The following is a 25,473-nucleotide window of genomic DNA, read 5'->3' as shown; positions in this document are numbered from 1 at the left end:
TCTGAACTTTGCTTATAGCAACAAACTTTGGTCTTTTCTTAGGGTTCTTAAATAAAAATACGAGTTCGAATGATTTATAGATCCTCATCTATTTGGCTTAGAATTAAGTAATTTTATTGTACTATACTTGATTATACTTTTTGGATTGTTCTTTTATTAATTTCTAGAATGATAAATGATGTTATACTACTTCTTTAGCAAATATTGCAGTATTATTTGATGGTGCTAGCATTTTGGATATAGTCTCTTAATTTTAGACAAGTTGTGATTGGAATATTTCCTTATCTTTACAGCAAATACCTCATTTTTTTAATCATATCATGGTTAGGGAGGATCAGGATATTCCTAAGTCGATTCTAGATGAGTCTGGTCATTTCACTCTTAAATCGGCTATGAATTTTTTCTTGGAACCAGGAGTTCTTGTGGTTGGAGTAAATTCATTTCGACTTCATCTATTCCGCCTTCCAAAACTCTAGTACTCTGGAAAAAAATTTATGGGCGACTTCCTACATATCAACATATTCATAATAAAGGTTTGCATATATGTTCTACGTGTACGCTCTGTGAAAAGCATGAGAAATCTATTTGAAATTTATTTTTTGAATGTTCTAATGCTTTGCATATTTGGAGTTGAGTTCGACAAATTTTTCTTACTTCTCATTTCTCTAATAAGGATTATCTTCTTTCTTTTGTTAAGAGTGATGGTAGTCACTTGGTTAAATTGATTAAGCTTGTTGTGATAACCTTTTTTTATTTGGATGATATGACGTATGAAGAATTATGCTAGATTTCAGGATAAGATTGAGGTTTCTAGGGCTATTTTGATAATTAAAGATTTAACTTGTCTAGTGGAAAATTCGTGTAAAGTTTCAATGAAGAATGATATGTTAGATTTCAACGTGATTAAGTTTTTTGCTATTAATACTCATAGTGGTAAAGTGCTTTGTCCTCTTCTTGTTAGATGAGAGTTTCCTTCGCCAGACTGGGTTAAAATTAACACTACTGTTAAGGGTATCTTGGTTTTGCTACTTATGTGATATTTTTCGTGGGAGTATGAAAGAGTTTATTGATGCTTTCTCTGCGTTTCTTGAAGTTCAAACTGATATGATTGTTGAGTTTTATGGAGTTATACATGCTATGGAGGAAATTCAAAAGATGAGGCTTACTAATGTCTGACTTGAATGTAATTCTGCCTTGGTTTGTGTTGTCTTTACTGCTAGGACTAATGTTTCGTGGATGCTTCATATTCGATGAAATATTTATCTTAATTATTGTGGGAAAATCAGGTTTAGGGTTACTCATATTTTTCGTGAAGGGAATGTTTCTGCTGATAAGTTGGTTATTTTAAGATTTATTCATAGAGAATAATTTCATTGGTATAATAGACTTCCATCTAGTCTATTCTTAGATTTTTTTATGAATATGTATAGTTTACTTTTGTATCGTTTTTGTTAACATATGAGTTTTGGTCTAGTCCCCCATATTTTTGTATTTTCTTTCTTTTTTATTTTTTTTAATAATAATATTTTTTCATATGATAGTAGATGATTGTTGTTATTTGAAGTGTTAGACTAAGTGAGATGTTAAGTTGCATAGTAATTCTTAACATGAAAGCTTTTATAAAAAAATAAATTAAGTTTTTATTAAAAGCTATTTTCAATTAAATGTTTAAAATCTATATTTTTCAATTAAATCTATATTACAAAAATTAATTTTATTAAACGTTTAAAAAATTTATGTATTTCAATTGAGTTCCTAACATTAACTCGAGTGATATCATCATTTGATTTTTAATTACTTTTAACAAATTACATGGTTTTATACATGGTTAATTTAATTTTTGTTTTACTGTTTAATTTAAAAAAAAATAATGTTATATTTTATAAAGATAAATAGGATTTTAGAGATTTTTTTTATTGTTATCAAAGTCTGTGGTAGTACACTTAAGAGAGAGAAAAATCAGACAGTCACATCATTTATTCACTTGGTAGCAACATCAAACAATAAAAAAAAACAAAAAAATTGGATATTCAACAGAACAAAACTATTTAATACGAATTCAATTTAAAACATTTTAGTATATTTTTTTTTCACCTAAAGACACATAAATAATGATGATGCAATTCAAGATATGGATTATTTTATACCAAAATAAAATTAAACAAGACAAATAAAATAAAAAACCTAAATTGAGAACACCTAAGTCTAACAGGATTAATACTTAATTATGTTGTACTTGTTTTATAAAATATTATACCCCTATTGTATTTCATCACCATCATTTGTGATCATAAATTAAAAATAAATTCCTACAAGTATTAATCAAGTGCTTACTTAACTAACTATATCTAGTGTATAAGAGTTGAATGTTTGCACAATTTCACGCTAATCTTGTGCAGCTCTTTGTCACAAACTTTCTTGTTTTGACAAACTTTGAGAAAGTACACAAGATTTCTAGGGAAAAAAAAAACCAATTGTAGTCTTTTTTTGGGAGTGGTTGAAACTACAATTTTAGTTTGTTGACTAAATCAAACTCCTTTTAAAAGGTTGAATAATTTCCTTCACTGGTTCAACATATCCAAGATTTGTAATTCCTCATATTAGCAATGTAAGTTAATCACAACACATGCTCCTTGGTTACCTAATCTTGAAACCTTTTTCCTAATTAAAGGTGAAGATGAGTTTGTCATGGAAGTTAACCCACGTAGTCATAGTTCTATACACAAAAAAACGTGCCACAACATAATTAGACAACAACATCAGATACACAAGTTACCAACAACCACTTCATCCGAACAAAAGTTCTTTGTCAACTTCAATACCAAACCTCCCAATGTTTATTCAATGATTTTGGGCGGTTTGGCACCTCAAGTGCTGATTAACATTAACGTTTATTCATTAATTCACCAAGATCCCAATACCAAACATTAACAGCAAAAATCCTCAATGTTACATTCTCTTGCATGGGAACAAGGACGGAATAAACAAGAATGACAGGGTCATCGTTGAAGGGGCATGCATTGTTAGAGGAAGGAAGTTCACATGGAAAAAGGTTTGGGAAGCCAAAGAAAGATGAATTCGATGGTTATAACTCTGATAATCATCCAAGAAAAAATAGCCCTGTGACGTTGGCAGCACCTCATTTGGATCCTCAAATGGTAGTAGATAGTACTTCTTACGATCCTTCCCTTTCTCCCTTGTCCAAATCCCCATGGTCCTCTCACATGAACGAAGATGCTCTAATTTCCAACGACAACGAAGCTCTAATAGGATCCCTGGTCCGAGAAGAGGGTCACATTTACTCCCTCGCTGCAACCAAGGACCTGTTATACACAGGTTCAGATAGCAAAAATATTCGGGTGTGGAAGAACCAAAAGGAGTTCACGGGGTTCAAATCCAACAGTGGCTTGGTGAAAGCGATCGTGATTGCGGGAGAAAAAATCCTCACAGGACACCAAGATGGAAGAATAAGAGTGTGGAAAGTTTCAGGAAAAAACGACCAACAACACAAGCGTGTGGCAACATTGCCAACGTTAAGAAACTACATCAAATGTTCGGTGAAACCAAGTAATTACGTGGAAGTGAAACGACACCGCAACGTGTTGTGGATCAAGCACTACGACGCCATTTCATGCCTGGGCATAACGGAGGATCATTCTTATATATACTCCGCCTCGTGGGATAAAACTTTCAAAGTATGGCGAACGTCGAATTTTAAGTGTTTGGAGTCTGTGACAGCACATGATGATGCTGTTAATGCACTTGTTGTCGGGTTGGAGAACTTGGTTTTCACGGGCTCAGCAGATGGCACGGTTAAGATTTGGCAACGCGATGTACAAGGGAAAGGGACAAAACATTTGTTCTCGCACACGTTGTTGAAGAAAGAGTGTGCGGTGACGGCGTTGGCCATGAGCGTTGATGGGAGTTTTTTATATGCCGGGTCTTCCGATGGGTTGGTAAATTACTGGGCGAAAGAGACAAATTTGGAGCACAGGGGTGTATTGAAGGGACACAAGTTGGCGGTTTTGTGTTTGGCTGCAGCAGGAAATTTGGTATTCAGTGGCTCTGCCGACATGTCCATATGTGTATGGAAGAGGTCTCTGAGTGAGGAGCACACATGCGTTCATGTTTTGTCCGGCCACGCTGGCCCAGTTAAGTGTTTGGCGGCGGAGCGGGATCCCGACGCCATGTGTAACGAACGACGGTGGATTTTGTACAGTGGTAGTTTGGATAAGTCCGTTAAGATGTGGAAGGTTTCCGAACATGCAACTCCACAAAACAATCACCAGCCACCAAAACTTAGCGTTGATCACTTCCCGAGAATCTCATCATTCAAGAGATCAAACTCCAAGAGATTGATCTAGTTACATATCCTATCATATGTATAATAGATTGGTTAATTAGTTAGCATGTATGAACAAATTTGCTGATATCTTCTCTTCTCGCATCTGTTTATATGCTTTCCACAACCTAATTTAGTGTTTATGCACCAATTCATGCATTAACTATACTTTTATATATAGATTAAAACATAATTAATGCATATAGAAATATGTTTTTATGAACATTAATAATAAAGTAATTTAAAATTGCAAGAGTATTTATTGTAAATATGAAATATTGGCTAATTATGTATTAAGTTGGAAGAGTAGTTGGAAGAGTAAAAAGGAAGATGAGATTGGATAGGATGGGAAATGGCAACAATAAAAGGACAAAGCTGAGACCCCACGTGGCCCTCCCAATAGCAAAAGGGAAGAAAGATTCCCCGAATTAACGTCCCGTTTTTGTTTTCCTTTCCTTTTCACTCCTTGGCTTCTCCAATCACACACCCACCTTCTTCTATTATTATATTCTAATAATAATAATATCATTCTTATTCTCTTTCTCTCTTCCTCACCTAAAATTACCTTTTGCTTTCTTCACACTCATACACACACATACACACATTCATTCCTTCCTTCCCTAATCTAATCACTCAGCACTGCATTATTCTTATTATTCTCTCAATCATTATTTACCGATACTTCTGTTTCCTTTCATGCCTTTCTTATGTTCGGATTCTCATTAGATTAGGGTTTCCCCGCATCACCATTTCCCACCATGTCGCCGGCCGCGCCAGAAGCTGCCGACTACTCATTCGCCGTTGAGTACGATGGCCCGCCTCTAACCTACGACCTTCCACGGGCGGTGCCGATCACTGTCGACAGTATTCCGGTCGCTGCCGTCGTTTCCCAGGTTCCTCTCTCCGACGCTCTCTCATTGCCGGTTGTGCAGCCGCTTTTGCCGCCGCCGCCGCAGCAGCAGCACCCTCTCCGAACACTTGGCTCCGAACCTAGGGTTTCCAAGTTAGCGTCGGAGACGACGGTCTCTCCCACTTCTGTGATCGCATTCGAACACCGAGCTTTGCAGAGCAACACCGGGGAGCTTTCTGGCGAGCTGAGTAGCTCCGGCGCGTTTGAGTTCTCCACCGGGAACGACGGCTCCGGTGATTTGTCCGATTTGGGTGAAAGTTCGAGAGTGCTGGAGGAAACTAGAAGCTCCAGTACCGCTGAGTTTTGGGACAAGTCAGGGAGAAGTTCTGGTGTGCTGAGGGCTTTGGATGGGAAAGAGAGTTTGGATTTCAACGAGTTGAATCAGCAAGATTGGGCATCCACGGAGTCAGTGTTGAGTTTGGAGTATCCGTCAACTCGGGTTTCTTCTCTGAAGGCCGAGGATATCGATTCTAAGCGCCTCCCGGTTGTTAAGTTCGATGTGGACTCCGACGATGATGCCTTGGATGAGGAGTTTGATGTGGAGGACACTGTGTGTAAACCTGTTAAAAGGGCACCTCTCTCGAAGGGGAAGAAGGGGTCTTGTTATAGGTGCTTCAGGGGGAATAGGTTTACTGAGAAAGAAGTTTGCCTTGTTTGCGATGCGAAATACTGTGGTAATTGTGTGCTCAGAGCCATGGGGTCTATGCCCGAGGGGAGGAAATGTGTGACTTGCATTGGATTCCCGATTGATGAGACCAAACGAGGGAGTCTGGGGAAGTGCTCTCGGATGCTCAAGCGTTTGCTGAACGAATTAGAGGTTCGGCAGATAATGAAAGCGGAGAGGTTTTGTGAAGCAAATCAGCTTCCACCTGAGTATGTTTGTGTCAATGGCCAGCCACTTTCTTATGAGGAACTGGTTACGTTGCAGAACTGCCAGAACCCTCCGAAGAAGCTGAAGCCGGGAAACTATTGGTATGATAAAGTATCTGGTCTTTGGGGGAAGGTATTTATTATTTATTATCTATTTGATTTTCTACGTGCATTTGTGATTTATACAGATTTCTGGTTTTTGAGTGTCATCTAGGATGCTGACTGGTTTATGATTTCACAGGAGGGACAGAAGCCTTCCAGAATTATAAGTCCACATCTTAACGTTGGAGGCCCCATCCAACCGGATGCTAGTAATGGAAACACTCAGGTTTTCATCAATGGTCGGGAAATAACAAAAGTGGAGCTTCGAATGTTGCAGGTCGTAGATTTATACCGAAAGGCTCAATCTTAAGAATCGTACCTTGTTTATTCTTAAACAAAATCGTTGAAAGGATTCTGTTTTGGTTGTGCAGTTGGCAGGAGTTCAGTGTGCGGGCAACCCACATTTTTGGGTCAATGAGGATGGTTCCTACCAAGAAGAGGGGCAGAGGAATACTAGAGGTTATATATGGGGAAAGGTAACCTCTAATACTTTTTTGGGGTGGAGGAGGTATTTTTTCTTATGTTCTTCCTGCCAAACGTTATTTACTATGCACTTCTTTATTTCTGCTTGTTAGGCTGGAACGAAGCTTGTATGTGCTTTCCTGTCTTTGCCTGTTCCTTCTAAATCTTCTAATTCTTTGGGAGAACAACCCTCCAGTCTAGCTAGCAGAACAATTCCTGACTACCTGGAGCATGGGGTGGTTCAGAAGCTTCTCTTAGTTGGTTGTAGTGGATCTGGAACGAGCACTATTTTTAAGCAGGTGACATTTTACTTCATAATTGAGTCTGTGAATAAAGGCATGTTTTAATATTTTCTTTGAATTGAATTGATAGTTACATTAAATTGGACAAAATATGGTCTGTAGGCACCTGCTACGGAAATAAACATTAGTACTAACCTTCATTCACTTAACAAAATGCAAGAAAAGAAACTTCCTTGTATTTCCTTATATATTGTGTGCAGTAGTAATGTCAATTCTGCAAATGTTGTGATAAATTTTAATTGGATGCACAATTATGTTACTCTCTTTTGTGTCATCTGGCATTTCCTTGTTCAGAAAGGCCTATTTTTGGTTGTAATTGACAACTGACTTCGTAGTTGGATGTAGTACTTAAGGAATTGTTTAAATAAGACTTTGACCAGCCCCTCCTCTATGTAAAATTAAAGTCACCAATAGAGAGGCTGGAAACAGTCAATGTATTGACAGAATTGCAAATATCTGTGGCAGGCAAAAATTCTTTACAAAAGTGTCCCATTCTCAGAAGATGAGCATGAAAATATAAAGTTGACCATTCAGAGCAATGTTTATGCGTACCTTGGCATACTGCTTGAGGGACGGGAGCGTTTTGAAGATGAATGTTTGGGGGATTTGAAAAAAAGGCAGTCATCTGTACTTGACAGCACAGGTAGGATGCATTTACCATCTCCCTTTTTCTAAAAAATATGTACCATTGATGTTTGATTTGTTATCCTGGCTATCTTTCTTTTAAAGCACCTACTGTGCCCCATTTAGTTGTCATGAGTTGGTTCAAAATGGCTTGCAGCATACTTGTGTTTGTTTGAGGTGTTTACAATTATATTTATATGTCCTTCTGCTCATTTATACTTGAAGATTGAGTGTTACAATTATGGTTTTCTACAGGAAAGAGTCCAAAACATGATGATAAGACTGTATATTCCATTGGCCCAAGATTAAAAGCGTTCTCTGACTGGTTACTGAAAACTATGGTATCTGGCAAACTTGATGCTATCTTTCCAGCTGCTACTCGTGAGTATGCACCATTGATTGAGGAATTATGGAATGATGCTGCCATTAAGGCCACATATGAAAGAAGAAGCGAATTGGAAATGCTGCCTAGTGTTGCTAGTTATTTCTTAGAGCGGGTAAGATAATTCTTTAATTGTATTATTTAGCATTTATGCTGTTGTCAAATTAATTGTGTAAAACCCTTGTATGGGTAACCCATTAATTGTTGTTAAACGTAGGCAGTGGAGTTCTTTATGGAATAGCCACTTTTCATTTTTATAAGGGATTTTTATCTATAGTCAATTTCTTCGGCAAATATGGGGAAAACAATGGATGGGTAATTATAATTATTGTACACGGGGTTTGATTAGTTTTAACGAGAGTAGTAGGTGTTTGACTGTTGGGTGAAGTTTGGTTGTAAAGGATAATTTCTCAGGGAGTTAGCAACACAATGGATATTGGACAGAAGCATTAAACTTGCATAGTAACAAATAAATTTCAGTCTACCAAATTCAGCAGTAGTGAGAACAAGTTAAAAAACTGCTTCTCAGCTGTTAAGCATTATTAGAATGCATGGTCAATATTATTTTATTGTTGCTCCATCTTACTTCCTTGTGTTCTTATGAGTTTCCATCTCTATATTTCATCTCAGAAAAAAAAAATGGTTGGGTTAGTATCTTGACAAGTTCTGTTCATGGACACTGTTGTCTCTGACTATGACAAGTTGTTTTGTTTCAGGCTGTTAAAATATTAAGGACGGACTATGAACCCTCAGATATAGACATCCTTTATGCCGAGGGAGTTACTTCATCTAATGGGGTGGCCTGTGCGGAGTTTTCATTTCCCCAATCAGATTCCGAGGAAACCGTTGACACTGCTGACCTCCATGATTCTTTTGTTAGGTATGTGAAAATGTTTGAGCCTGTTGTTATGCACCCAAAATGTGTTTTGGCTCTGATTAAACCAAATTGATGTTATAATTATTTTCTCTAGGAAAATAATAGCATCAGTGAACATACCAAAATAAACAAGAAAATAATAACATTAGTGAAAAATACCTAAATAAGCAAAATACAGGATAAGTGGTAGAATTTTTTTGGTAAGGAGCCTATGGCGTTGATGAAATATATTTTCACTGATGTTTATGAAACACACTGGAGGTTTTTGCCATCACTGTGGATATGAATATGAAGTGCTCCCACTTCTTAGTTTTAGTGTTTCTATTTTTTATATTTTTGATCAATCTGTATATTAGATGGATAGAAGTGCCGATACTACTGTAATGGCTATTGTGGAGATTTTATAGTCAGGTTTAGTTTGTTAAAAGCGAACTCTGTTTCTTATGAGAAGATGAGTTACCATTTTGTATATTTGTTTCAAATGGGCGGAATATGGCTGTTCCCTCATGCATATCTATTTATGCCAGAAATATCATATGATGATGCTGATTTTCGTATTTGTGAATTTGAATCACAAGGATATTTATTATGTGTTCCCTACATGGGCCTTTATTTGGTGTTTCTGATTCAATACTTTTTTGGTGGTTAACAGATATCAACTAATTAGAGTGCATGCAAGGGGGCTAGGAGAAAATTGCAAGTGGCTAGAGATGTTTGAGGATGTTGAAATGGTTATCTTCTGTGTTGCCTTGAGTGACTACGATCAGTTTTCTTTACATGGGAACGGTTGTCCCTCTAACAAGATGATATTGAGCAGGAAGTTTTTTGAAACCATTGTCACTCATCCAACCTTTGAGCAAATGGACTTCTTATTGATATTAAACAAATTTGATCTGTTTGAGGAGAAAATTGAACAAGTTCCTTTGACCAAGTGTGAATGGTTCTCTGATTTTCATCCAATAATCAGTCGCAATCGTCCCAACAGCAATAGCAACAGCATTAATAATAATCCCTCCCTTGGTCAGCTGGCTTCCCATTACATAGCGGTTAAGTTTAAAAGGCTTTATTCATCTCTTACCGGACGAAAGTTGTATGTGTCCCTGGTGAAGGGGTTGGAGCCTGGTAGTGTTGATGCGTCGCTTAAATACGCTAAGGAGATTTTGAAGTGGAACGACGAGAGACCAAACTTTAGCTTGAGTGAGTACTCGATGTATAGCACTGAGGCGAGCTCATTCTCTCATTGATTGCTAATTCAGGCCGGAGTTGTTAGTCATGTTTGTGTATGCCTTGACATCTGTTCGTGTACATATTACTAACTAGGAGTAAAATGGATCGTTTCTTGTACTATCTATCTCCACTTGTAGGATTCAGTAGATGTTAGACACATGTAGGTAAGGTTTCCAGCAATTAGAGAGTATGCTGGTGAGTCAGTCAGCACATACCACAGATCAATGTGTAATGTTCAAATTCATTTTTTATTTTTCATATGGTTAGGTAACATCTTCATGATAGAAGTTGTATATCACATTTTGTCAGTCTGTCAACTTATGTTTGAGTTGTAAACCTGATTGTGTGCAATACATGTACTATGGCGATAATTCATCCAAGCCTAAGATTTTAACTGGGCTTTATGGCGTTATCCTGTTTGTGAATGGCATAAAAAAGACATCATATTTGTGAAGGATTTACATTACTTTTCGTTTATTTTTTAAAAAGTTCAGAATTATCAAGAGTACTACAAATTGCACCAGCTTTTATAACAGAGTGCAACTTCATTAAACATGCCATTGTTATTAAAAGATGGAAAGCCTCGATTTCAGAACCTAGAGGCTCCCTGTACATCTAGCATAATATAATCTAGTGCTCATAAAGTTTGCTTTCTAGACGTGGAGTTAAGAGAACTTCGAGCGGAGTTGCTTTTAAATTTGTGAGTCCAAAGCTCTCTGTCATGTCAACAACTTGATTTGAAGGACAAGCAACCGTGAAGGAGTGTAAGAGTCTAGACAAGGTCAAGTGCACCACACGCAGAGCTAGTGAGGCCCCAGGGCATGCTCGCCTTCCAGAACTAAAAGGGACGAGCTCATAGTTTTGACCCTTTACATCAACATCTTTGTGGCTTGTCAAGAACCTTTCAGGTTTGAAATCATGAGGGTCACTCCAAACACGACCATCCCGATGGATCTTCCAAGCATTCACCATTAATTGTGTGCCTGCAGGAATGTGATAGCCGCATGAAAAGGTGCAGTCTTCCATGGCTGCTCGAAGGGTGATAATGGGACTTGGTGGATACAGTCGCAGAGTTTCCTTCACAACGGCTTGGAGGTACACTAGCTGATCTATGTCAGATTCTTCAACTTTCCTGTCCTTTCCAATAAGAGTATCCAGTTCATGTTGGGTTCGTTTAAGTTCCGTTGGATGGTTGAGCAGCAGAGATAGCGCCCATGTTAGCGTGACCATAGTGGGGTCAGTTCCTGCTAAAACCAAATTCTGCAAAAGATATACAAGACCATGATGTAATTCAAAGTTGGATGTCAGTCAAAAAGGTGATGTGCACCAAAAGCTGAGATTTTCTTGTGAACAGAAGAAGGGTGTTATACTGAATCAGATTGTAAGACAACGTAAAATTTGGAGAAGTGGAATTTGGTTACGTGCGTTAATAGCTTTTGATATTTGCAAGACAGAAGGATGTTAAAAGAGGAGAGATTTTCTTCTAAGGAAGTGGACCCTACTGGACTTGCAAAACTAGTAGCTTTTGACATGTTATTTGGTCTAAATGAAAAGACTTGAATAGACGAGCCGAAATATTAATAGTTTTTTTTGTCTTACGAAATAATTAGAAGCAAGGTGGAACAATAAATTAAAGATAGGGAAATTTGACACAAGTCACGGTGATAGTGGTAATGGTTTTCGTCAACCCAAAATTGTACTCTTCTAGCATTTTTCGAATCACTGTTCAAACGATATTACATGTCAATCTTTTCCAAATTTATGTCTTGTACTCTTGTGTTTCTTTTGGAATAATTCCTTTTGAATTTATTACTTGTTAAGGCAGAGATAATTTGAATACTGATCTATAAAAGTGGTTCTCCAGATACGGTATAATTTATCTCTTTTCTTTTACCACCAAGGCTCCTTCCTGATTAGCGAGTCCTAAATTACATGGTTTATATATATCACGAAGTCCTAAATTTCTTTTGGACTCCAATATGTTTATGAGATAACATGCAGGAGTTTATAGTAGTAAGAAGCAACCGTGAAAACAAGATAGCTAAACATTTACGTACCAGGCAAGTGGCCTTGATGATGGTATCTGAATCATAACCAGAAATCTCTGTACCCTGTAGAACATTGAGCAAGACATCCATGAAATCATCCCGTTCTTCCTTTCCATTCACACTCAAAGCTCTTTTCCTTTTGTGTTCCTCTAGCCAACCTTCAACTAGAGTGTCCAATTCACTTGCAGTTCTCTTCATATCCTTTTCATATCCATTGATATCTAGCCACCCCAGAAATGGAAATGCATCAGACAACACAAACGCCCCAAACAAACATACCCAGTCTCTCATAGCTCTCCTGTACCTTCTTGCTTCACCATCAGCATAACCATCGCCATCCCCATAATACGGCTTCCCTCCCACCATTCTGATAGCAATATTATGTGTCAAATCTCCAAACCACTGTTTCATATCTACCAAAACTTCTCCCTCTAAACACCCTTCTTTTGACCATAACTTGTAGAGCCCCCTTATTGCAGCATCTATCTCAAACGTTCTTGTGTTTTTGAGGGGATCAAGCCGGTTGTTAGACAGAAGCTCAATGGTTGCTAACTTCCGTACTTGACGCCAGTAAGGACCAGAAGGAGTGAAGCCAAACATGGCATAGTTGTAGCCCATTAGCTTTGAGGCTGCAACACAGGGCCTGGTGGAGAAAACTTTGTCATGCACAGTAAAACACTCCTTGGCCATCTCCCAGCTACTCAACACCAGCACTTTGTATGAACCAAGTTTTATTGTGAAAATTGGTCCATGTTTCTCAGCCATGACCCCAAGTGTTTTGTGCGTAAGTTGATGACTCCCGAAGAGGTGCAAATGGCCAATAATAGGCCATGCACCAGCTGCTTGAGGTGCACCACAGATCTTTGTATTGCCACCAAGTGTTTTCTTAAGTTGATAAAACAAAGTGCACACTAACAGGGCAAGAATGCCTGAAAAAAGAGTTTTAAGAAGAAAAGCATCCATGACCCTACTCTCTTGAATACCAAATTAAGCTAAAGAATTTATAAACAAAATATATGTCACTTATGTAGTTGCTTAGCCTTGCATCAACCATCTATATATAGTGTAGGAGTGTCACTTCATGTTGCCTCTTTTCAATTTTTTCACCATTACCAGTGCCGTTAAGGCCTCAACTAATAAATTCTCCCTCCACCTTCTTACTTTCTCTTTTACCTTTATTAATTATTAAAAGTCACTTTTAACATTTATTTCATTTTATAAATAATCATATATCAACCATAACTTATAAATATCTTTTTATCTTTCTTCCTTGCAGTCCTTACATTCTTATCTCATCACTTTGAGAAAATAATTTCATCTTTTAATTATATATGTGAGAGAGTTGAAAAGAAGATTAATTATATTTGACATAATTTTTTTGGAGTTTCACAATTCATTTTTTGCACATTCATTATTTTTTTTCCGAGTTTTGTGATTTAAAAAAAATAAAAAAATACACAATTACGATTAGTAGAAACACCATCAAAATTGTTTCAATCACCAACGTTTATCATCAACCACTACAAACAACCATCACCACCACTTGAAAATGAAAAATAATGCATGAGACTCTCCACCGTACTTTATAAAGATGCATGAAAAGGTATGGAGGTCATCGAGAATTTTCCTCCCTAAACACCCTTATTATATATTAAACACTTTAATCACTAATTAATTCTTTTTTATTTCTTTTTCTATTATTCTATCATATTATTTATTGCATATACTTTTGTTTTATTATTGGTTTCATTCATCTAATGCGATAGTTAATCTTCTTGAGAGTTTCATAGCTACCAAATAGAAAGACATCTACCAAATGAGAGTTTCATTCATCTGTAGCTGTGATCAAATTGCAGGGACGTAGGTGCTACACGTTGAAGATTTAGAGCTCTCAGTTAACTCAGTGGTTGATGCTATTATTGATAAGACTTGATGGCATCTGGGGGTTCAAGGTTGCTGGAGCAGGCTTACGCACATTAGGTGAGGCAACAAATGAAGTTAGGCTTATAATAGGGGTTACCGTAACAGACTGGAGCAGATGTGTGGAGGCAGAGTACAACATATAGGGAAGTAAAAACTGGCCTAGTGTATGTTTTGGATTGAACCAAAGAGAGCAAGGCCACGTCTTGCAGCTAGTATGGGGTGGTTGGTGCATAAGCTAGTATTATAATATGCACTCTGGTGTTGGTTACACATCAGCCAGAAGATTTCTCTCAGTATTAATTTATGCTTTGGTTTTTAAATTGCTTCTGCAGGTTGAACTTTTTTGCTCTTATGGCTTAAAGTCATAATGTTTGGGTCTCAAGCATAGAAGGGTTTAATAGTGTTTTTTTTTAAAAGGATTAGGATATCCTTTTTTAAAAAGATATCCTTAAGTATCCCGTTTTATTTAATTTATTGGCTGATAAAAAAAAAACATCTAACTTTTATTTGGGAATATTAGGTATACTCAATTTTTTTTGAAGTGGAAGAAACAATTTCACAACAGTATTAATAATTATTTGACAATCCTATTATAATAATATAAAATTATGATTAATCATAACAAAAATATTTTTTTATATGACTTTTGCATTTTATTTTTTATTTAGAATATTTATTTTATATAAATATATGTTTTCTTAGAACTTTTATTTCATTCTAAAACAATTTAAAATTCATTTTAGTTTTAATTTTTTCTATTCTTTTTCTTCCCTTCTATTTCCTTTCCTTTTCCTTTTTTACTTTCTTTTATTTCACTTTTATTTTTCAAACCAAATAGACTCAAAATGTCAATTAGCACCTAGGTGTCCATGATTTTCCCAAGTACTCTAAGATTTATATAGAAATTATTAAATAAAAATTAATTTTAAAGATCAAAATAATTAATTACTATTTGACTAAATTAGAAATCATTTTATAAACTTAAAAAATTATTAGTATATAAAGTAGTTTATATTATTAATAAAATTTAAAAAATAATTTTTAAATTGGTACTGAGGTTTTAATTAGTTTATATTCTAAATTAGTCTCTATTAGTTTTTACAGACTAATTTAGAATCTAAAATGTTAATAGCTAAAACCTTAGTAGATAATATAGATATCAATTTAAAAATCATTTTATAAATTTTATTAATAATAAAAATCACTTAGATATCAATATTTTTGTAGTCTTTAGACTAATATCTAATTTAGATAATATAGTGACTAGTTATTTTTTGTCACTAAATTTGATTGTTATTTAATGATTTTCTTGTAGTGAAGTATGAGTTAAAAAATATATTTATTATTGATGATTGATTTAAATTTAACTTGGTTAAATATGTTTTTTCATCTGTGTGCTACAACACAAAATTATTTTTTATCTTTAATCTAAACTTTAGACCTACTAAGTATTTGTAGTAAGAAAACTACTAAAATGAGTGTTTTTTGTTTAATGTAACAAACCAATTTTCAACATAAAAAAAACAAATTAATATAAAATATTTTAACATTCTAGTTTACATTGAAAATACAATTGTCACCACGTAAAAAAAAAAAATCAACAATAACTCTTTTCAATAGTTTTATTTCCTTATTACAAGTACTTTTAAAAAAAAAAATACAAGAAACAAAAACATATTTAACCTATCTAACTTTGCAATGTATCTTTATTTAGTCTCTCTATATCCATCTCTTTCTATATATATATATATATATATATATATATATATAACAAATTCTTAGGATTTGTTAACTTGTCTCCATATATTTTAGAAAGAGTAAGTTATTATGAGAATTTTCTTGCGATATTCTCAACCTTTTGAAGAATTAAACATGTGAATCAAATACATTTGAAAGTAAATTATCTAACTACAATTTTGGTTGGAAATTTGTTAATTTAATTGGACTTCATAATTAGGGTTTATATGGCTAAATTTTTTAGTAAAAAATTCTAGAAAGAAAATATTTTTCAAAAAGTTAATTTCAGAAGAGAAAATAAATTCAAATAATTGTAAAATCATAAAAAACTATTTTTATTATTTTTTCACTAAAAATTGTAATAGAAAAAATTGTTGAAGAAATCCTAAATGTAGTGGAGCCATCCAATTCCTATCTGTGGTGTGTGTGTGTGGACGTTAGTGAGTGCATTGAGTGAGAAAGTCTAAGGTCACTTTTTCTTTAGAATAACAATAATTGATTCAAACCTAACAATTTCATCCAAATAACTTCGCTCTCAATCGCTTTTTTTCTTTTCAATAATGCTGTGGAAAACCGAACGTTGCACTCTATTTTACTTTTCCAACCCACTATATACCTTTATATTTTTTGTGTTAATCTCACCTTTATAAAATAAACGCAACAACCATATTTTTATTTCTTCATTTTAAATAAATTATTTTATAATTTTACAAATGAGTTTGGTTCGCGTATATATATCCATTTATATTTTTTAATTAATATATGTTAACAAGTTATAATTTGAAATTCCCTTAAAATATTCTCATAACATAACTTGTTAACATATTTTAACTTAAGAAGCAAAGCTTTGTGAAATTGGATAAAAGTGTTTTTAGTTGAACTATAATATATTTTTAACATTTTTTTATTAAATATTTGATTAATTTTTATCTCAATTTTAAAATGAAGATATAATTTATACTTTTTTTATTCAAGTAATATGTATAAATATTTATAATCAATGTTCAAGTTTCAAACTTTTATTGAAAAAAATCCCTCATTGTATTATACATATTTTTAAAATTGAATATAATTTCTTTCTAATAAACAATTTTAATGTGAGAAATTTGTTACGCATAATTATAAATAATAATAATAATATTTAAACACATTTTAAATAATTAAATAATTAAGAAAATACTCAATTAATAAAATACTTCGAGTTATTATATTTTAAAAAGTTGTTATAAAGGATAACAACTTTTTATTTAATAATTTTTAAAAAAAATTACTCAAAATTGCATAACTTGAAATAATGTTCCATGATGTTAAGATTAAAATAAAAATTTGAAAATAATAAGTAGAGATAAATTAATAAAAAATATTTTACAAAAATATAAGATTCCAAATACATATACATAAAAAAAAAACTAAAACAAAGTATGCTGGAAAATTGAAGAAAAACTTGATGCAGTGGATAATGCCTTTCTTATTAAAGGATATGATGTGAACTTTAAACCTAACTCAATCCCATAAAATCGATTTATGAGCAGAGATTTGCACTCATTTATATACAATAAATTATTCTGATTTCTAGTTGACGTTGGATTCCAACACTATTTTCTTCCATAACAATATTCAAACAAAGTAATATAATTATTATATTAACAAAGAGTTTAATTTGAAAGTACAATAAAGCATTTGGAATATATGTGATAAAAGTTCGATTCTATTATAATAGGGTAATGAAAGAGTCAGAAAGAATCCAAATACACCACTTGCATTATCATATGGACATGCAACAATAATTATTCTTAGTAGAAATCATATTCATTCCTGCAAAAAGAAGTTGTCAGAACATTTTCTTCTCTATAATAAACTATTCATTATATCTCTTAAATATTCAATTTTATTTATTTATTTATTTTTTATTGATTGAAAAATGTTTAAAGTTGTAAGTATGTGAATAGTTTTTTTAGATTAGAAGCTGGGGTGATCTTTTTTTCTTCTTCTATAAATACGACAATTTGTAAAACCTTAGGTGACATGTTTATACAATTCTATGCTAAATTGTATATTTTTGGCTATTTTTTATTCTTATATTTATTTTCACTTTTGTAAGTCTATATTCTTTCTACGACTTTTTCTATCATCTATACCCTTTTCTTCTTTCTATGAATTTTTCTATTATTATAGCTCATTCATCTTTCTTTCTTACTTTTTCTATAACCTTTTATTATTTCCCTCTTATAACATAACAAATTGCAAACCACTAACGACCATTATCATTTATTTAAAAAAAAAATAAAAAATAAAAAAAAAATATATATATATATAGAAAGATACAAAGTGACGTTTTTACTAATTATTATTAGAAAAAGTATGTTGTATGTATTTATTATTACAAACTTTACTATATAATATTAAATTAAGTATAAAAATATCATGTTTGAAAGCATGTTTTACTTTAAATTCTGAAATTTGTATTCAGGATATAATTTTCTAATTAACCAAATTAAAAATAAGAATATATACCGTACTAATTAAATGAAAACAAAAATTTAAAAATATCTTGACTTAATATATTTCCCAATATAAAAATTATTTATTGATAAAATTTATATGAATTTATTAATTTTAAATTAAAAATATAACTTTTAAATATTTGACAAAGTTGTAAATCAACTCATTCATTCATGTGATCTTGGAAAAAAAATGTAATATATGATGGAAAAAAGTATGCAGAACAACACACATAATCAGAAATCAATACAAAAAAATAAACAACCTCGGATTTAACGTGGTTCAGTCGCCAATTGCAACCTAAATTCATACGGGAACTATTAGGTTTTATTTCTGTCATGTTGCAATCCAATTACAAGTACAATAATATCTTTAAATAGAGATTATAAAAGAGACACAATAATTAAGTTCACTCACTAAACATGGTATTTAGTCAACTCAACCCAATTGGTTTTGACTTCATACCCAACAATATACCGAATATGTAATAGGTATGACATAAACATCACTTATCTTTTGCCCCAAATTAGAGGTTGATTATTTTCCTTGACTAGTTTACTTGGTCCAAACTTAAAAAGAAAATTCAACTTGAGATAATATCTGGTTGTATAAGGTATAAATTTATTGTTTTTCCATTTGTTCATTTATGCTTTACTTGAGGTGGACATATAAAATAGAGGTAATAAAGGCTTAAAGAAAACAAAATGTGAATGATGGTTCATAGCCTATAAAGAAATAGAAGACTTAAAGGGATTTGTGAACAATTAATTACTAAATAGTAATAGAATGGCCCTACCAAGTTTTTCGAGCTTCTAGAAGTTTAAAACCTTTTTATTAATTTATCTTCTTTAGGCATGCAATGTTTTGAGTGATTTTATGGCTATATGATAGGAAAAATAATAACTGATATGAAGGTTGAGTATTATTTTGAATAAGATTTTTTCAAGTTCTTTTATCTCTCCCATTAATTATAGTGAGAGAACTTTAAGCAATATTAATAATGGTGAGCAAATTCTCATGACAATTAAATTCTCTTCCTTCAAGTTCACAATCATAAAAACTTTCAAGAACATTGATAAATTTGAATTCATAAGGAAGCTATAATTGATAGACTTCAGAAGTTTCTGAAGTTTGTGATGACAATCTCATTATTATATTGGAATATTGAATACTACTGAGAGATTTTTTTGCAATTCTCCTAATTCATAATTAGGTTTTGATCCGAGGCTTACTTTGCATCCACCATATTTAACTTTCGACTTCTTATGTTTTTCATATTAATCTCTTTTAGAATTACCTACCTGTCATTCAGTATCTTTATCTTGCTGCAAGAAAGTAATTTATGTTTTTTTTTTCATTCCCACACAATCATCTTATCAGTTAGAACATTTTCTAATACTTAAAACCAGTAATTAAATATTCTTTTTTCTGTTTGGAAAATTATTTGGGGATTTTGGAACTATAGTAATAGAATAATTTTTAATAATGCAGTGGTGAATTCTATTGAAATTTTTGTGTTTGATTGGTGTATTAATGGATATGAATGTTTAAAATCACTACATTGATGATTAACGCACTTTCTCTGCTTTTTGACTGGTTTCTCAGTTTGGTTTGCATGAGAGAAATTTTCTTGAGGTACAACTATAATCACAATGAATGCTTGGGAAACTGCAGTAGAGCAAAATGACAAAATCTTTCTTTTGGGCTGACATACTTATATTCTGGAATTGGACTAAGTTGCTGGATTTTTTTATAGATAACTTGATTTATGTATTGATATTTTCTGATGTTTTTTTAAAGAGATTTAAGCTTATCAGAATTATATTTGAAAACCTTATTTCTCTAACATAAAAGATTTTTGTACATGGGTTGGAGTACCCCGAGTACTCCTATTTATTAAATTTTTATTGTTGATTAAAAAAAATCTATATAAGACATTCACTTATATTTATCTTTCATAATAAATTTGAGTTAATTATATTTATAAAATTATAAATAATTCTTATCTATGTCATACATTCACTTATATTTATCTTTCATAATAAATTCAAGTTAATTATATTTATAAAATTATAAATAAATTAACCACCAATAATTTTCATATGGAAATCCAACTCTTTTTCCTCTAAAACTATAATATAATTAATATTTATAAAAAGTACCATAATTAGTTATTCATTTAAAGTTTTAAACATAAGTATGATAAAATAGTAAACACATTTTATTATTTATTCTAAATTTATAAAAAAATATTACTTTTAAAATTCAAACACCAACCATTTGTTATTATTATTATTACTACTACTTATTTTGACTGCATGAATTAAAAATATAAATAAGCATACATGATTATACATGCAAAATCTATACATTAATAGTAATAGTTTGGACTGAGTTTATGTCTTCTTATATGGTTATTGATAACTTGTTTTTCATTAATCTCCTTAAATTAGCAAAAAAGGTAATTTGTCATAGAAAAGATTAATATTTTAGTTGATTGTTAAACATGGAATTTAGTCAATTTGATCCCATAAAACTATATTAAATCAGTCTCTAATATTACATGTATAAGGATAACTTAATGATATATAATAAGGAGAAACATTTATAATATATAAGGAATAGCAGTTACTTATAAAGACTAAATCAATAATACTTTACTTTCAAATGGATATTAATTTAATAACTGTTTTACATTATATTAGAAATTCATTACAATAAATTATATATGATTAATATAAATAAATTTTACCAGAAAATTAAGCGTAATTAAATAAGAATAGCTTATTTCTGAGTTTATGGACTATTTGAAAATAAATTTCAATGAAAATGTCAAAAACCAAAGAAAAATCTAATCGCAAAAACTTATCGAGGGTAGAAGTCACTAAATTTAAAATAATTAAAATAAACTACAAATTAATCACTAAATATAAATCAATTAAAGATAAAAAATAATCAATTACTATAATAACTAAATTAAATATTATTTTATAAATTAAAAAAAATATTAATATTTTAAATAAATTTTATTATTAATAAAAATTTGTAAACTAATTTGTAAATATTTTAATTAACTGGATATCAATTTAAAAATTTATTTTTTATTTTTTATTAATAATATAAATTACTGTAAATATTAATAATTTTTAGTTTATAGAATAATATTTAATTTATTTAATAGAATTTAATTTAATTATTTGTTTTAGAAACATTATATATACATATATGTATATAGACTTTAGAATTTAAATCATAAATAAAAAATATTTGAATTTACTAAATAGTAGTTATTACCAATTATGAATTTACTACTTTAATTTAATGTTAAGGCAATAAATAATGAATTTGATTGAATTTTAGGATTTGTAGGAATTGAAATAAAGTGGATGGGTAGATAAATATTAGTTGAATAAAGGTGACATTGACACGATCATCTGGAACCCTCCCATGTGGCTTGTGTTTTTGATGGTGGACGGTGGAAAGAGTGTTGAAGTGTACCACCACTGCGTCTATACCCCAATCTTACAACAATGCTCTCCCTTTTCATTTCAGTACAATAACCAATTATTACATCTCAAGACTTCTATTCTGCCTTCTGTTTATTCTATCATCATAATAACCGTCTAATAAGGATGACTAAATGAATTAAGCTTTGATTAAGAGCAGTGTTTTTCTTATAGGAACATTATGTCCCCTTATTGCTTTCAAACCTGTAATAACAAACAACTTGCTGTCTCTGATATGTGGTCTCTGATGTAAGCCATGCCCTCATACCCTTCTAAACACCTTCAACCTCCACTTTTCTCACGTCAATTTCTCTATGTTAATCTTAACTTTTTTGCTCATGCATCACATCCGAGACCAAGTACACTCCAATTCAAGAATCTGAAAATAGAACTTCCTACCCAGAACATGTTTCTAAACGAACACTACTTTAAAATAACCAGTAGCAGTAACATGTTTAAAATAAAATGTTATCAGAGTGGAAGACCGGTTCTTTTTTTATACCATTATGTATTGGTTTTGTCTAAGTAAATGCTTACACGATTTTCATTTTGGACCATACATACATCATTAGCAGCTTATGAATGAGATCATTGAAATATTGAAACGAGTTTATTGAGTCAACTGAACTGAGACAACATGTCCTTTGGGGTAGGGCAAGAGGTGAATATCCTAAATCATACTGTCTAGTCACTCCAATTTATGAATAAAGTTGAGTTCAATCAATCCTTTTTGTAATGAATGTTTATGAAGATACTGGAAGTTTTATATGGAAATGGAAGCTGCGTGAAGTGATGCATAGGGGGTCCATGTTTGTGGGGAGGGTGAGTTTGGTGCCCTATAAGGGGAGGGCCAGAAGGGTGTGATGCTGTAGGATGCTAAATGTCAGCTTCTGAGAAATCCTAGGACAGGGTCCTCATACCCCTCTTCCAGCAGATTACAACAATGCATTGCATACATCTTAACAATAACGTTACTTTCACCAACTTTATTTTTACATCAACCTTCACTTTTTCTTCTTCTTAACACTTATCTTCTATACATGTTTTCTATCACCATCAACTTTATTAAAAGATGCTAAACCTTCTGAGATGGAAGAAAGAAAAAGACAGATTTATATTTGCCCCTTCTGTTCCTATATGAATCTGTAACAGACCAAGAGAAAAAAAGAAGAGTAAACTGAATCCCTCTTTCTTACTGGACAAAGGAGTGATTAAAATAATAGAGAAATTTAGTTTCTTATTTTTTTAAAATTAATTATTTTAATTGAACTGCTTAAATTAATAAATTAACATTTAAAATATTATTGTTGACTTCAATTGAGACACTCTAATTGGCGTTATACTAATATTTGTTTATTTTAAGATAATTAAAGCCATTTTAACACGACTTTTATATATAGTTGCATGTTTTTTCTTATTTATGCGACATTAAATGAAACAAAATTATCCAAAAAGTACCGTTTAGAATGTTTTACATATAAGTCAATATTAATATTGTATCTGTCTACCGTCTACTGTTGGACTAAAATTGGTAATTTGAAAAAACTGAAAGATCAAGTATATTTATTTAATATGAGAAAAAACATTGAAATATTTAAGAAAACGAGCCCTATAACTAAATTTTATCTTCTTTTTCTTTTAATTTTGATTACATCCTTTTCTGGGTTCAGATATTTTGTAGTCTCGTATGGATCAGATTTCATTTCTCTGCTATTTAAAAAGATATTCTTGGGACAGTCTTTTTCTCCTTTTATCGGTTATGCAATTTATGAGTAATTAAATAGCATTAATTATTTTATTTTAAAATCTTAAATACTTGTAACTTAAATATTTCTTGAAATGCCGTGATTCGACACCACCTAATAATTTCTTATCAAGTAGTGATGAGAAACCAAATTTTAGCACAAGTGATTAATCTATGCACTGCACTGAGACGAGTTCATTTTCTATTTGATTTCAGTAGCAGTTTATTGTATTCTCCTCTTTTAACATAGGAAAACGTTTTAGTTTCAATATGAATAACACTTGAGATATAATGATCGAGTGCTAACCATGCTATCTCAAATCAGTTATGTGGGAAATGGAAAGTCCTGCACAAAAAGAGAGAGCATAGATGGGCCAGAATCCATGAACATTATTTTGAATAGAAGAATGCTACATTTCAACCATGCCTTGATGCAGAGACACACTCCTCCTGGCCCAAAAATCCTTCAAATGTCTTTACGATTTGAATTCTATCAGTAATATGTATATATATAACAGGAAAAAAAATTCTGTCAGAAATTATGTAAGATGCACTAAACATGAAGATTGAAGGCTGTTATGCAACGAGATCTACTTATTATGTTCAAATCCATTTTCCACATCATGGTAAAGAATCTATTATATTAGCATTTAGTATCAATGTTACTTAGCTGGTACCTCACCTTGCAATTACAATTTATAACTTGATGGCAAATCATCATATATACGTTTAAGCATCTAATAGGTTCTCTGTATGTGGATGATTAATAAAACCAGAATTAGTGATTGTGAAGCACAAAGTATAGACTATAGAGTTATTATAATGCAGTGCAGCTTCATTAAAATGTGAACCATTATTAGTACACAATTATTATACTACATTGCAACTCCTTTAAGCATGTTATTGCTATTAATATATGGAAAGAACCTAGAGGATTCTTTTGAGAAAACTAGCTTCATATGATGTAGTCCTCATAAAGTTTGGTTTCTAGACGTCGAGTTAGGAGAACTTTGAGTGGGGTGGCTTTTAAATTTGTGAGTCCAATGCTCTCTGTCATGTCCACAACTTGGTTTGAAGGTAAAGCAACACTGAAAGAGTGTAACAATCTTGCCAAAAGGGATAAACTCAGAGTTCTGACCCTTCACATCAACATCTCTGTGGCTTGTCAAGAACCTTCCAGGCTTGAATTCGTGAGGATCACTCCAAACACGACCATCCCGGTGGATCTTCCAGGCATATTCACCATCAAATGTGTGCCAGCAGGAACGTTAAAACCGCATGAAAAGGTGCAGTCTTCCGTGGATAGAGGCACATAGTTTCCTTGACAATGGGTTGAAGGTTGATATAAGAAAATAGTATATAAGAAGATGGTAAGAAGAAAGAAAAAGTTTTTATTGCGTTATGTGTATAATTGGGTACAATATTGTATAAAATAATTATGTATAATTTGATAATTATTATTTCTTTAATAGTAGAAAAATTTTCTTCACGTATTCTTCCACGTTTCTTTCCTTCCAGATTAGAGTAATCATGGTGGTGTCGCTTCCGGCTAAAATCAGGCTCTGCCAACATAATTCATGAGAGATACCACCATTACATATATATACTCCTATACTACTCGTTTGATAAGATAAGAAGATTTACTTACACGTATTGACAAAGTTATTAATCTTAATATACCATAAATCTTCTCCCTCCAATCATCCTGAACTTTAGGAATAGTTACTTTTTGAATTTTTTTTTATTGTAAGTGTTCTAGCAGTGAGTCTTTTGAGGGATACACAGGAGACATTTAACATGAACAAAATCATGCAAGAAATTAAGATACCAACTCTAACTTAAATCTTAAAAGCAATGGGTTTATAGGTTGGGTTTACAGGACTTCTCCTGTATAGGTTGCTTAACCTTTTTCATT

The 25,473-nt window shown here is 32.2% G+C and overlaps 3 protein-coding genes across 3 annotated transcripts; 2 read left to right on the top strand and 1 right to left on the bottom strand.

Annotated features, from left to right (window-relative positions):
• Nucleotides 1–2,843: 2,843 nt before the first annotated feature.
• LOC137810152 (extra-large guanine nucleotide-binding protein 1-like) lies at nucleotides 2,844–10,510 on the top strand. The gene is made up of 8 exons (XM_068611300.1): nucleotides 2,844–6,255; nucleotides 6,364–6,501; nucleotides 6,596–6,700; nucleotides 6,800–6,985; nucleotides 7,454–7,631; nucleotides 7,868–8,109; nucleotides 8,711–8,874; nucleotides 9,524–10,510. Exons 1-8 carry the CDS (start codon nucleotides 5,101–5,103, stop codon nucleotides 10,113–10,115), a joined length of 2,760 nt encoding a protein of 919 aa, XP_068467401.1. The 5' UTR covers nucleotides 2,844–5,100; the 3' UTR covers nucleotides 10,116–10,510.
• On the top strand, nucleotides 2,991–4,432 carry LOC137810155 (protein JINGUBANG-like). The gene has a single exon (XM_068611302.1). The coding sequence runs from the start codon at nucleotides 2,991–2,993 to the stop codon at nucleotides 4,362–4,364; it is 1,374 nt and encodes a 457-aa protein (XP_068467403.1). The 3' UTR covers nucleotides 4,365–4,432.
• Nucleotides 10,511–10,623: 113 nt separating the features above from the next.
• Nucleotides 10,624–13,179, bottom strand: LOC137810153 (cytochrome P450 CYP82D47-like). Its single transcript, XM_068611301.1, has 2 exons — nucleotides 12,156–13,179; nucleotides 10,624–11,358 (listed from the first exon to the last, which is right to left on the bottom strand). Exons 1-2 carry the CDS (start codon nucleotides 13,107–13,109, stop codon nucleotides 10,729–10,731), a joined length of 1,584 nt encoding a protein of 527 aa, XP_068467402.1. The 5' UTR covers nucleotides 13,110–13,179; the 3' UTR covers nucleotides 10,624–10,728.
• Nucleotides 13,180–25,473: the final 12,294 nt, after the last annotated feature.

Source organism: Phaseolus vulgaris, chromosome 2 (genome assembly GCF_000499845.2).
Source record: "Phaseolus vulgaris cultivar G19833 chromosome 2, P. vulgaris v2.0, whole genome shotgun sequence".
In the NCBI taxonomy this organism is placed as follows: Eukaryota; Viridiplantae; Streptophyta; class Magnoliopsida; order Fabales; family Fabaceae; genus Phaseolus; species Phaseolus vulgaris.
This window is presented reverse-complemented; position numbering and strand designations above follow the sequence as displayed.